Below are 15,125 nucleotides of genomic sequence, written 5' to 3' on the forward strand. Positions count from 1 at the left end.
TGGCCGCAGGGGACCCTTCTAACAGAAGTGCACCCATGGGCCACCACCTTGCACCTCGCTAGCCCCCTTACCTTCCTCTCCCCCTGGCCCCCCACTTTTTTTCCCAACTCGCTCCAACATTCCCTTGCTCTGTTCTTCCTCCCTAACTCGTGGCCCTGGGCCCCCTTTCCACCCCACACGGTGCCCCCTTTTCTCCCCTAGAAAAACCCACCCCCCACCACATGCCCTGTTTTTCCCCTCTCTACACACTCCCTCTGTACCCGATGGTGTGACCCCGGTGCGCCGAGGTTACAGGGGTGTATGGGACTGGCAGAGCGTGCAGCGCAGCTGCTGCTGCCACGGACGTTGCACGGCACAGGTAGACGGCGGGCTGCGGGAGTTCCCTCTACCCCTTTCGAACCCTGGGCGGATTCACCAGTCCACGTCGCGCGTAGGCCTCCAGCGATGCCGGCATGTGCGGCTCGGGGCTGCTGGCATGTGCGGATTTTGTTTGCCAGCATCAGCTGCTCACGGCTGCCGGCATGTGCGGCGCTTGGCGTGAACGCCGCCATTTTTTTCCTGTGAATGTGCGGCCAGGTTGTGGGTCTATAGCTCTGCCCCTGCAGTTGCGTGGTCCAATCGGAGGCCCACGCCTGACGTGATGACATCAGATCAAGCCCTTCAGCGCACAGGGACCGTGAATTCGGTGCTCGCGGTCTGCAAACCGGGCAATATACGGTGATGGTGAGGCGCCTATCTTCTTTTCTGGGTGCCATTGTAGGTATGTGCGAAATTTCAGTCACATCCGTTCACCCGTTGCAGCGTGATAGCGGAACAAACATCCAAACACACAAACATCCAAACGCACAAACTTTCACATTTATAATATTAGTAGGATAGTATTACAGTATATACAGAGCTGTGGTGGCACAAGGTACTAATAAGGACATGTACAGTACTTTCTGTAACCTTCTAGTATGGTATATACCCATTCTATTATAAGATATATCCTCCACTTCCTGTCTAGCCTCTTCAGTAGTGGAATGGATTAAAATGGACTAAGCTGCATTAAAGTGATTGGCGACAACCAAATCTGTCACATAATGGCTAATGTACACTGAAGGGGCCCAGGGAGTAAAGACGTCTTAAGAGGTCATCAGCATTAATCTGCCCAGTGCCCAGTGACTTCACTACCTGATTCTTCTGAGTGGCGTAGCGCTTCAAATGCTTCACAAACTCTGGTCTGGAGGTATTTCGGACAATTACCAGGGCCATTGTGCCATCATTTAACCTAATGGAGAATGAGAAGATAAAATATCCAGTTCTATTAATATTGGTGCTAAGAAAAATTCCCAGTGAGTCAACACTTGAGTTGTCTTATGTCATGTCACAGTGTACCCTGTAAATTCTGAGGGTAGAGGGACTGACATTAGATACACACTCTTTGAAGACCCTCTGCAAACCTTCCTGTGGCTTGGAATAGGTATTTGGTCATACAATGAGTGTAGCGTGAACAGTAACAGTAGTATTAAGTGAAAGGCCCAATTTTAATTTAAAAAGCCCTCCTCCCCCCACTCCGGAGACGATCCTTCTGGTTTTGCAGAGATGATATCAAGAATATAATTCCTACGACTGCTACTATTAGTCATTGTTCTCATATATAGCATGGAACTTATAAGGCCACAGAGTTCACCTGAATATTCCAGATTGTTTCTTTTTTATGTGAAACTGAGCAAATGGAGAATTGTCCCAGGCGAACTAAAATGGCTGTCGCATTATACTCTGGGGTCTTTTCAGAGTATCATAGGTAGAGGCCCAGGGGAGGTGTAAAAAAACAAAAAACAAAAAAATCATACTCACCTATAGGGGTGTATCTTGAGTGGGTACAGAGGGGACAGTCGCACTGGGGTCCAGGAGCCTTAGGGGGCCCATAAGCACTGGCATCAGTATTGAGATTGCAGCTTCCATCCGGCCCATAAGACAAGGAGACCTACAGATTCCCCCTAACCACACTAAGATTGGTTAAACTCATTAGCACCGTAACCATCATTATCAAGAATTCACCGTAAGGATGTGGAAGGGGGCCCCGGACAAAAGATTGCACAGGGACCCACAAGACATTCGTTACGTCTCACACCTTGTTGTACATCTTTTGGGTCTCCTCTCGGTGTCTGGCTTTCTCTCTTGGCCTCTTTGTTGATGCCATGCATCCGGGGCCTGTGATTGGGCCTCAGTGGTGACCCTGCGCGAATGATGTCCCCAAGGAAGCAGAAAGGGAGCATCAGACACTGCGAGGAGGCCCAAAGATGGTAAGGGAAGGTGAGTATGAATGTTTTTTTTTTTTTTTTTACACCTCCCCTGGGCCTCCACCTATTATACTCTAAAGAGATAACAGAAAATTGGCGTAAATATCGGGGTAGCAACAGTAGCTCCTGCCACAGGGCTCAATGCTTTTTTTTTATAGGCCATTACCTGCTGGAGTAAGAATAGACATTAGAATATCAGAATAGACAGTCTAAAGATGCACCACATTTATCATCCAGCATCAGTCACTGGGATATATCGGGTGTATTTTCAGACTTTCTGAAGTTTATGCCATCTACTCATAAATGTCGACTTTCCTGTTGTGTAGATCAATTTTCAGCAGTCACCTGCTTATCATAACAATGGTTAACACCTATATACAGATAACAAAGACTTCAGAGGCCTGAAAGTGCATCGGTGGCTCTGTGGTTACCACTGCAGCCTTGCAGCGCTGGCGTCCTGGGTTTAAATCCCTCCAGGAACAACATTTGCAAGGAACTTGTATGTTCTTCCTGTGTTTGTGCGGATTTCCTTCCATTCTACAAAGACATACTGATAGGGGAAAAAATGTACATTGTGATCCCTATATGGGGCTCACAGTCTACATTATAAAAAACAAAGGTCTTAGTTAACTAAATATGTAATGTTTAAGGATAGCATAGTACTTCTGAAATTTCCTCCAAAAAGACTTTTTGGCTGTGAAGAAGACTTGGTAAGGGTATGGAATTCTAACTAGATTAAAACATTTTTAAAAAAAAAAAAAAACACTTTTCGCCAAGCCTGCTGTTAAAGTAATGCGCTCACAGTAATTACATGGGAGATATTCCAGCTAGACTACCTGACCTAATTTTGCAGATCCTATAATTGCTTATAATCCTTTGGACTGACGGCAACCTATCTTGGGAGTTTGTGAATCCTTAAGCAATCTGGATTCACATTTTTACAAAGGTTTACATTGAACTAGCTGTGTGATGGATTGTAATTCGTATAAGTGTCTACTGACCTGGTATCAGGTGCCAGGCCTCTTGGGGCCATGGAACAAAGACATGGGATTGCCATAATGCTGACATTCAGTACCTGACCCTGGGTGTACTGCCATGGATCCTTGCTCTCTGAAAAAAATAAACACAATGAGCAATGATTTATGAGAAATAATGCCAAAATAATGTGGCGGTGTTGTCTCTAGTACCCAATCAGAGTATAGGCCTTATGTGACTGTCCAAAATGGCTGAATGATATTGAAGGGAGTCTGTCATCAGAACCAAGCAGATGAACGAAGCCCAACAGATAGATAGGTTAGGGTCACCTGAATCCAAAAGTGTTTTCCACTTGTGAATTGCTGCCTTTGTTGCTGAGATATCACTGTATCTGTCAATAAACAAATTAGTTTTTTTGCAGCAACAATGGCATTGGAATTGCTCCAAAGAGGTAAGCAGCAACACCTCTATTGCTCCAAAGAGGTAACTGGGAACACCTCTATTGCTCCAAAGAGGTAAGCGGCAACATCTCTATTACTCCAAAGAGGTAAGCAGCAGCACCTCCATTGCTCCAAAGAGGTAAGAGGCAACACCTCCATTGGTCCATAGAGGTAAGCGGCAACACCTCCATTACTCCAAAGAAGGAAGCGGCAACACCTCTATTGCTCCAAAGAGCTCATTTTAATATTGAAGGCATTATCTCAGCAACAGAGGCCGCAATTCACAATGGGGAAACACCATTTGATTCAGGTGACCCTAACCTATCTATCTACAGGGATGCGTTGATTTACTTGCTTCTAGTAACAGACTCCCATAAAAATATAAAAGATTTCATACTCACCTGATCAATTTTTCTGTCTCAGCACATAAGAAATACTCGCTCAACCGATCTCTCAGTGTAGCGGTGACTGGCCAAAGACAGGGACTGGCTGAACGAGGATTTCCTATGTGTGGAGACAGGACCAGGAAGCAGAGACCAGCTGCCAGGGTCAGAACGAGAGCGGAGGACGGTAAGTACTGTAAGTTTAGTATTACATGTTATGTTTTCATGCTATTCTGATCCATTTGCAAATTATTCTGATGCATTATTTTGAAAACCCCTTTAAGATAAACCCACGTTGCAGAAATGCTGCATTTTTTGGCCTTTGAAGAAATGGAGTAGAAAAAAAAAAAGATGCATATAACAGCCGCAGATTTTATTTAAAGTGATTCTACCATTAAACTACCTTTTTTTCTAATGAACACGTTGGAATAGCCTTAAGAAAGGATATTCGTCTCCTACCTTTAGACGTGGTCTCCGCCATGTCGTTCCGTAGAAATACCGGTTTTAACCGGTATGCAAATGAGCTCTCCGCAGCAATGAGGGCGGGCCCCAGCGCTGAAACTCCGATGAGCGCGTCCCCATTGCTGCCCAGAGCTCTTTCCTGCGCCGCCTCCTTCTTCTGCAGCAACTCCGCCTCTTCTGGCTTCTCTTGCTCTTGTAGTTCTATACAGGAGCATAGAGAGGCCACCCCAAAATTGAAAAATGGCAGCCGCTCTTGCATTTCAATACAGGAGCCAGCTGGTGGCCATTTTGGGGTAGCCGCTCTTGCAGTTCAATACAGGAGCTGGCCGGTGGCCATTTTGGGGTGGCCTCTCTATGCTCCTGTATAGAACTACAAGAGCAAGAGAAGCCAGAAGAGGCGGAGTTGCTGCAGAAGAAGGAGGCGGCGCAGGAAAGAGCTCTCGGGCAGCAATGGGGATGCGCTGATCGGCCTTTCAGCGCTGGGGCCCGCCCTCATTGCTGCGGAGAGCTCATTTGCATACCGGTTAAAACCAGTATTTCTATGGAACAGGAGACCACGTCTAAAGGTAGGAGACGAATAGCCTTTCTTAAGGCTATTCTGACATGGTAATTAGAAAAATAGGTAGTTTAATGGTAGAATCCCTTTAAGCTCATCCCAACAATGCAGATAAAAAAATTATTTTACTAGGGGAAAAACTGTATAACTAGTGCAAAAGCAGCGCAAAAGACAAGCATTATCTTCCACTTCATTTTTCTGTATTATATTTCTCTTTTTTATATGTGATTCACTACATGCAGTCTGATGTGTGTAACACATACACTATTTGTGAGCAAGTCTTCCTAAATGTAAGCCACATTGAACACGCTGATACAACACTTACCAGACTCAGATACATTTTCCTTACTTTTCTTTCTATGAATAGAGAAACATAATATTAATCTTAATCTAGTCTACTAAAATATCAGTCCGTCTGTGAATGTCATTTTATAATTGAAATTCAGTTTATGTAAAATACATGACTACAGCTACGGACCTGTTATGATCCATTTTGCAACGGATCCTAATGGATCTCAATAACTAATAATGGGTCCATTTTAATTTTTTTTTCGAAGTTCACATTAGAGTCCTGATTTATAACGACAAACCCAATGTCTGACAAATCCAAGCACATCTTCTAAGAGGTCCATCAGCTTCCTGTACTTCTTATACTATAGATAGTGCTGCTCTATGCTGCTTCTTGCCATCAAAACAAATAGGTAAGAAATTTTACAAAATTTTATCTAATATTGGGTGAAAGTATTTTCTTACTTGTGGAAAAATGTTAACTGTTGATCACTTAGTGGTAAATATGATATATCGCAGCTATCCGGTCTGTAAGAGAAAGAAATGCAAATACAGTACAGGTTAGAATCAGTAAACTTACTAAAAACTAATGTCTGACAACACTTGGTTAGAAGCTTTGACTTTATATCAAAGTAGATATCTGAGAGAAAGCGATGCAGTCAGCCTTCTCCAACACCTTGACATAACTACTAGAGATGAGCGAACACTGTTCGGATCAGCCGATCCGAACAGCACACTCCCATAGAAATTAATGGAAGCACCTGTGACGCTGACTTTGCCGGCTGGCCGGCGTCACAGGTGCTTCCATTCATTTCTATGGGAGCGTGCTGTTCGGATCGGCTGTTCGGATCGGCTGATCCGAACAGTGTTCGCTCATCTCTAATAACTACGTAAGCTGGTGAGGTAGTCTGAGCACCTTGATGTATTGTTACGTTAAAAGTCGCTGTTTTGTTACATCAGGAGTCCAGCTGTTTATCACCTCCAGGCAGGGATAGCACCCATCTTAAGGGGGCATTCACACAATGTAACACGGCACTGATTCTTGCACGATAACTCGCGTAAGGATCAGCGCTGCAAAACAGAATCCCATTGACTTCAATGGGTTTAGTTTAGCGTGCGTAACACATCGAAATCAATGGGAGGCTTTTTAACCCATTGATTTCAATGTGTCATGCGCACTAAATGGAACCCATTGAAGTCAATGGGATTCTGTTTTGCAGCGCTGATCCTTACGCGAGTTATCGTGCAAGAGTCAGTGCCGCGTTACATCGTGTGAATGCCCCCTTAGTCATTTAATCCCAATGATGAAAACAGCACTGAGGCTAAGGCCCCACATAGCAAGTTGCAGCCAATCGCACAGAAAACCTTCAAAGTTCTCCTCTGCAGACAAATTACTTAAAGTTAAAAAAAAACCTATATAGTGCCCAAAAATAAAAAAAAAATTCCATAATTTTTTTTTCCATTTGGCCAGTTTTAAGGCATAAAAGATGACTGATATGTACGTTAGCTATGAGCTGGTGTGGATTTAAAATGTTGGTGCAGGGTTAGCCGAAGAAAACATCTTATTTATTATGAGGGTGCACCTTGTCACAAAGAGGGTGACAACACCCTCTGCCAGTGAAGGAGAAATTAAAACTGGCATTGAAAATAATATATTTTGGAACTGTGCAAAAGCTGTCAAAAATAAAAATAAAAAAAATTAGGCATATTTAGTATTGTCATAGTCATACCAACATAGAATATTAACACGGGGCAACACGGTGGCTTAGTGGTTAGCACCAGCGCTGGAGTCCTGGGTTTGAATCCCGCCAGGAAAAACATCTGCAAGGAGTTTGTATGTTCTCCCTGTGTTTGCATGGATTTCCTCCCAGTCTACAAAAGACATACTGATAGGGAAAAAAATGTACATTATGAGCCCTATATGGGGGTACATTGAGATCCCTATATGGGGGTACATTGTGAGCCCTATATGGGGTTCGCAATCTACATTTTAAAAAAAAATAGAATATTAACACTATATGGTGAACACAATGTAAAAAGAATATATATAAATAATAATAATATCAGATAGTCAACAATTTTCTAAAAGTTTTTCCCACAGTTAATAAGTTAATAAAATTTAATGAAGAGGTTTTATGTAACCACAAAAAACAAGCCCTCTTACAGCCATAGCAATGGCAAAAAAGTTATTGAAAGACAAAGAAAAAGTAAAAAAAAAAAAATGCTTTGTTTTTATCACCTTTTTTCCAGCGCTGTAATAACTATATTAGGAATTGTATTATGGTCATTGAGCTAAAGTCTAAAAATGGCCAAGTCCATGTCCAGTATCTTATCTTATCTTATCTTATATACTATATGTGTCGGCACAGTATAGTTACCCTCTGTAATTCTCAATGTCATATTGCTACAACTACGCAGGAAATCAAAATATAAACCAACTTTAGGTTTGCAAGTGTTTTAATAACGGCAAAGTCTCTTCTCTGACTAGAGGGCATCCAGCGATGCTTTTCTGCGAGGGCGAGAGTCCGTCCTCCAAATCCAAACATTGATGAAAAGCCGAACCGCAAAAGTTTGTCGTCACTACTGAAAGAACAGGCGTCGACTGGTTGGATGTTCCCTGAAATTTCAATACAAATATGTTATATTCTAACTCTAAAAAACAAAAGTGTATAAAATGTATACCCAAAACATACAAGGTAAGTGTAGAATGTACCTTCTTACAACAAGGATTACATTTCAGAATGACGGTACAGGTTATGCCCCCCAGAACCAGGGACAGATAATATGTGTGAAATGTGTGGTTACTCGGGCCAAAGGCTGTAAGGGGCCCGGTGGCAACCACACGTTTGCCCCATTATAATCTAACCTTGTAACTAGAGATGAGCGAACACTAAAATGTCCGAGGTTCGAAATCCGATTTGAACAGCCGCACACTGTTCGACTGTTCGAACGGATTTCGAACCCCATTATAGTCTATAGGGGGAAATGCTCGTTTCAGGGGTACGCAAAATTCGATAAAATTATACTTACCAAGTCCACGAGTGACGGTCGGGCTGGATTCTCCTTGAAGTCTTCTTCCGGCGCAGCGCCCCCGCGGCGTCTTCCGGCTGGAATTCACTCTGCCTAGGCATCGGGGCCTAGGCAGAGCCGACTGCGCATGCGCGGTCGGCTCTCCCCGGCCCGACGCCTGAGCAGAGCCGACTGCACATGCGTGGGCATGCCCGCGCATGCGCAGTCGGCTCTGCCTAGGCCGGATGCCTAGGCAGAGTGAATTCCAGCCGGAAGACGCCACGGGGACGCTGCACGGAGAAGGCTTCTAAAGGTAAGAGAAGAATGTATAGCATTCTGCCAATCAACGCTGGTTCTGCATCGAACCTTAAACTTCAAACAGCTAGTAGTGTTCGATCGAGTACGAGTATTTCGAATACCGTAGTATTCGATCGAACACCTACTCGATCAAACACTACTCGCTCATCTCTACTTGTAACCCATTGTATCAACACTTGCCAATATAATTGATCACTGTGGAGGGGCTCAGGAGTCTACTGGAGGAGAGTATGTGCGAATATGTCAAAACCGGAACTGCCATTAGCATAACTTGTTTTTTTTTTTTAACCTTCGTGTTTGATAGGCAGAGGTGATAAAACAGAGTTACTCACCTTCCCTGGGCTCTGGCTCATCTTTAAGTGACATCAGACCTCAGAGGTCATGTGGGTCACACAGCCATAATGACACACAGACACCAGTGCGACTGGTGTGACCTCAAGTCATCTAAGAGGATGTGCTTATCTATAATAGTCGTTTGTGGGAGTTCGACCAACACTAAATTTTTGGAAAACGCGTATCGACAACTTGTTCCATTTACCCTATGTATATGCCATTATGGCACATTATACTGCATGGAGGAGACAATATGCGACATTATACTGTGTGGAGGGCTGCTATGAAATATTATACTGTATGGAGGTGCTACTATGGGAAATTATACAGCATGGACGGCCACTATGGGACATTATTCTGTCACAGAGATCTTTGGTATGAAAGAAGGATTGTAGGCTCGAAGATTTGTCAACACACTGGGGCCCATGGTACGCTTAATCCTCCCCTAGCAAGAACCCTCCATGAAAGCAAAAAGCTAATGCTCTTTCAATACTAATTCCAAATTCACATAAAGGGAACTACAAACCACCACCATGTTTTAGTTCAGCAGCTTGTTAGCAGTTACCAATAATAAATGGCTCTTATGATTGTTCTATGTATTCAAGACAAAGATCTGATAAATGAGCAAACACTTATTTGTGGCTATTACAATTTCTAATGTAGCAAAAATGATGTAGCAGCAATTCTCAAAACTAGTCTTCAGCTGCAAATATCTTTGTTTAAGCATCTGGGCTTACATATGTTTTCAGTATTGGTCATCACATGAACATCGGTCGCTCTATTGAAAGAGAGGGATTAAGAACCCCTGATTCCTCTTTTTTTTTTTTTTTTTTGAACTGTAATTTTTATTGAAAGGATTTTTATAGAATACAATATAACAAAAGAGTTGAAAACATAAAAAAACAATAAGGTGAAGCAATGCACATACCATCAAGTAGACTGGGAATGTATACACATCATAAAAAACCTGAGAGTGGAAATGAGGGGGTGGGGGAGGAAGGGAAGGGGAAGGAGTCAGAGACCATTCAAAATACAGTATGCGTCCCAAGATGACCATATGGCCTGGAACGCCTCAACAGTATGGTTAAGTGTGGCCGTCAAGCTCTCCATACTACAGACATGCTTAACTCAGGCTACAAGATCAGAGCCAGAGGGAGGAGAGGCACTCTTCCATCTGAGAGCGATGAGAGTTTTGGCTGCGGTACAGAGATATAGAAACAATTTAAAGGTCTGTTTACCCAGATGAGCAGGAGAGAGATTGAGGAGATAGATGAGGGGGTCTAAAGGGATACCTTGGATAAATAGAGCGTCCGTAAGGAACTTGACCTCCAGCCAGAAAGGGTGGATCCCTGGACAGTCCCAAAAAATATGATACAGAGTACCCACTCCTGCCCGGCAACGCCAACACGGGGAAGAGATGTTAGGGTTAAGGGAGTGGAGCAAGGCTGGGGTATGGTAACAGTGCATCCTGATTCCTCTTATAGGTGGGCGACCCACTGACTGGACGCTGACTGATCTGGCAGGTACTCTATATCCAATAAACATGGGAGTAACTTGGTAACTTAATTTTTGGGGTAACATTAAAGGGGCTCTATCACTGGATTTTTGCTATTTTAGATAAACATATGCCTGAATAGCCTTTAAAAAGGCTATTCAAGTCCTGCTAATCGTTTGTTAAAAGATCCCCCCGTTTTAATGAATTACCTTTAAAATGTATGTGTAAATGAGCCCTTCTGTGCACTATGGGTGTTCCCGTGCACCCCTCTGTTCATGCCCCTCATAGCATAGATCTACTGTGCACATGGAGCCCTGTGATAGACTCAGGGAGCTACAGCCCCTGCTCTGCATAGATCACTACTTAGAAGACGATGAAGAACCTTGTAGTGACATCATCACAGGGACAAGCCAATCACAGAGCAGTAGTGACATCACAGGTCCTGTTCCAAAAGCAGGGAAGAGACAGAGGCTGTGAATCGAAAGCAGGAGGAGGGACTTACATAGAAGAACCACAGAGGTAGGCGTGAACAGAGGGGTGCACTGGAACACCCACGATGCACGGAAGGGCTCATTTACATGTACATTTAAAAGGTAATTAATTAAAATGGGGGGATCTTTTAACAAACGATTAGCAGGACTTGAATAGCCTTTTTAAAGGCTATTCAGGCATATGTTTATCTAAAATAGCGAAAATCCAGTGATAGAGCCCCTTTAGTTTTCAATATGAAAAAGTATATAATAGCAGGAAACTGTATTAATACTTACCCATAATAATGTGTAATGCAGCAGTCACCGGGTGTCTGATGCCATGGAGAGAATAAGCCAAAATATTGGTGGTACCTGGAAAAACAATCAAAACATGAAAGCTATAAATCTACATATGGAAAATAAGAATAAGATACTCCGCAGGAGTAATGAGTAAGTCTTATCACTAGAAGGGTCAGCAATACAAGCTATCTTGTAGCGCATGGCAGAGGTATCAGACTCTACAGTACAAATACACTTATACATAAATAGCAATGAAAAGACAAGGTAGTGCCCCTGAGTCATATCAGAATCAAGTTACAAAGGGGAATCTGATTTAGGAGGTCAAAGTGACCCTGACCAAAGCGGAAGACATTCACCGAAACACTAGGAAGGGCAAGAAACTAAAACAGAATGGACTACAAACTGCAAAGAGGCAAGGAGGTCCATCCAGAGGGTCAATCCACACACCTGCATTTTTCACAGATACAAACCCATTCATTTCACTGTGTTTATTCAGACATCAGTATTTTTTCCAGACTGTAGCTCCGCAAAAAAAAAAAACAACGGAGCTCCTTTGTCGCATTTTTATTTTTTTTAATATCATGGATACATCACATCAATGAAAATCTAGGAAAAAAATGGATGCCGTCCATTTGGCTAGAAAAGATTGCATAAAAACCTGCAACAAAATAAGCAGCTTTTCCGCAATTTGTGCCTCAGCCTAATATAGGTTTCTTCCAAGTACAGACAATAGTTTATGTAGCTCTAAATTTATTTACAGTACATTTTACCTATTTGCTTCCACCTTTACCCCTCTATGCAGCATATACAGTGTTGTGCAAATGTTTTAGGCATGTAAGGAATAAACACTGCATAGTAGGAATACTTTCAAAAATAGAAGTGTTAATTGTTTATTTTTGTCACTTAACAAAATGAGGTGAATAAACAAAAGAGAAATGTAAATCCTATCAATATTTGCTGTGACCTTTTCCATTTGCCTTCTATCGGATCTTCTTGGTAAACTTGTAGACAGCTTGTGAAGGAATTTGGCAGGGAGGTTGTTCCAAACATCTTGAAGAACTAAGCCCAGATCTACTGTGGATGTAGGCTTGCTCCAATCCTTCTGTCTCCTCATGTAATCCCAGATAGACTGGATGATGTTGTGATCCGGGCTCTGCGGGGGCCGGATTATCACTTCCAGGACTCCTCCTCCAAAGGGCACCCACACTAAATATTACTAGGATTTAGATTTCTCTTTTGTTCATTCACTTAATTTTATTAATTGACAAAAGTATACTATTAACACTTCTATTTCTGAAAGCATTCTTACTTTAAAGACACCCCCAGCCTGCCTAAAACTTTAACACAACACTGTATAAAGAGTCCCTCATGTGCAGCTAGTTATCCACCTACCTAGTAGTACACACAGGTTCTGCAGCTCTTCTCCTGACTTCATCCCACCCCAATCTCTCATACAATGCTACCTGGTGCTTTCTATTGTGGGCAATGATTCATATCGGCCCCTTCCCTCCATAGAGACACTGAATGATTACAATGGATACCATTCCTTAACCCATGCAGAGATTCGGATGCATTGTCCTTCTCAATGGTGCCCTACTATGCCACCATAGTGTTTCCTATAGGAAACCAGAGACTTGGCTACCATACATATACGACAAAGGATTATCCTGATCAAAGGGAATAAAATGAAGATAAACGGGCTGGTTCTTTGCTGTATCTGCAGGGAGCGATGCCTTCGGTTATATGGATCTGCTATAAATTGTCTAAGAACAACAATAGGAGAAAATCTATTTTACATAAATACCGATATTTAGTGATGATCCTATAGAACGTGCAGCTAATATATGTAACCTAAATGGGAAGGTGTGTTACATTAGTAAATACATAAACTGCGCTCTGTCAGGCCGCACAGACTTTCATACGAGATATTTAGGAAAATAAATAGCTCAGACGTGCAGCAAAGATGATGAATCCAGGCGAAAATTGCAAGACAGAAATAAAAAATGTCCTTGGATGAGAAAGCACTTTCTGTACAACAATTAAGTTAATTAACCAGATGACATGAATATTCATAAGGCCGTTAATGTCTCCCACACCACCCAGATGAATGTGATGTAATGAGTTGCCATTCAAGCATGTCTACAATGTTCCTGAAAAGCTAAGCAACGCTTCAGGATTTATTCTAATATTTTTATAGACATGTTATAACATCTTGAAGTTAATTAGCTGTATATAGTAAACTGACTGCTCCAGTGTCTGGGTACCAATGTGATAGATAGATAGATAGATAGATAGATAGATAGATAGATAGATAGATAGATAATAGATAGATAGTTAGGAGATAGATAGATGATATACATAGTAATATACATTGTAATATGGTAGATGAGAGGTTGGATGAAGACACAGACTCGTCAAGTCCAACCTATAACCCTACAATGCCCTACAATGTTGATCTTAAGGGAAGGTAAAACACCCCATGAGGCTCATGCCAATTGCCCCATGTCAAGGAAAAAATTCAGTCCAGACTACAAATCCAGCAATTACTATAAAACCCAGGATGAACCAGTTTTAATCAAAAGTCTAAAAACCTGTAACCTATTCTCCTTTTTAAGAAAGGCATCCAGGTCTTTCTAAATAATAAGTAAATTAAATAGATAGATAGATAGATAGATAGATGATAGATAGATAGATAGATAGATAGATAGATAGATAGATAGATAGATAGATAGTCAGAAAAGAATAGAGCAGCACCAAAGCATGGCTTAATAAAGGTTCTACTGAGTTGAAACATTGCAAAGTTGTGCTAATAAAGTCCGGTTTTTCACTTATCTGGTATCCCAGTTTTCCATTTTAGACAGATAGATAATAGGTAGATAGCTATATATAGGATGGACAAATAGATAGAGCAATCCATAGATATACAGATAATAGGTAGATAATATATAAGATAAATAGGTAAATGATACAAACAGATAATAGATAGGTCATTCCATAGATAGATGTATAAGACAGATGATAGATAGATAGATAGATAGATAGATAGATAGATAGATAGATAGATAGATAGATAGATATAGACAATAGATAGATAGATAGATAGATAGATAGATAGATAGATAGATAGATAGATAGATAGATAGATAGATAGGACAGACCATGCTTTTGTTCTCCATGCTTAGCTTATTTCGCTACCAATGGACACAGTCAGTAGTGCGGCTCCAGGCCGTGCCATATGTTCATGCATTAACATATTACATTTTATTGTCTTCTCAATAAATCAATTTTATTTATAACAGAAATGTTCACCTGTATACCTATTTTATTTATTTATTTGCTGAGGTCAGATTTTCTGCATTCACATCAGTCCCTGCACCCACTGGGGCTCACAATCTAATTTCCCAGTCTCAGACACTCACTAGTCAAATTAACCTATGGGTGTGTTTGTAGAACGTATCTGGAGGAACCAGAGGGAACCTGGGCAAACACATGGAGAATATGCAAACCCCATGCAGATGTTCAAATACATTTAAAACCCAATGCAACCAACAATACTAAGCAGTCACTGCGCTAACACTACACATACCATAGAAGTGTGACCTGTCACTCCACTAACTACTGCTGTACATACAGTATAGAAACAACTCAAAGAGATATGTTCCTTTGAAATATTTGTACAAACCTTATATCACCAAGCAAAATAGCAAGCACTGGATTGAGTGGTGTAAAGTACAATGCCACCACCGGACTATAGAGTAGAAGAAATGTGTCCTATGGACTAACAAATCACACGTCTATCTGCTAGCCTGAT

General features: G+C 41.8%; 1 protein-coding gene across 1 annotated transcript in view; it reads right to left on the bottom strand.

Annotated features, from left to right (window-relative positions):
- CERKL (CERK like autophagy regulator) overlaps positions 1-15,125 on the bottom strand; it is a 94,232-nt gene that overhangs the window by 8,325 nt on the left and 70,782 nt on the right. The window contains exons 6-11 of the mRNA XM_075283804.1: positions 11,312-11,386; positions 7,829-8,006; positions 5,855-5,917; positions 5,427-5,458; positions 3,287-3,395; positions 1,174-1,270 (exon numbers count right to left, since the gene is read on the bottom strand). Of these exons, the coding sequence (XP_075139905.1) occupies positions 1,174-1,270; positions 3,287-3,395; positions 5,427-5,458; positions 5,855-5,917; positions 7,829-8,006; positions 11,312-11,386 (554 nt within the window). The remainder of the gene's footprint in view (positions 1-1,173; positions 1,271-3,286; positions 3,396-5,426; positions 5,459-5,854; positions 5,918-7,828; positions 8,007-11,311; positions 11,387-15,125) is intronic.

This window comes from Leptodactylus fuscus, chromosome 8 (genome assembly GCF_031893055.1).
Source record: "Leptodactylus fuscus isolate aLepFus1 chromosome 8, aLepFus1.hap2, whole genome shotgun sequence".
NCBI lineage: Eukaryota > Metazoa > Chordata > Amphibia > Anura > Leptodactylidae > Leptodactylus > Leptodactylus fuscus.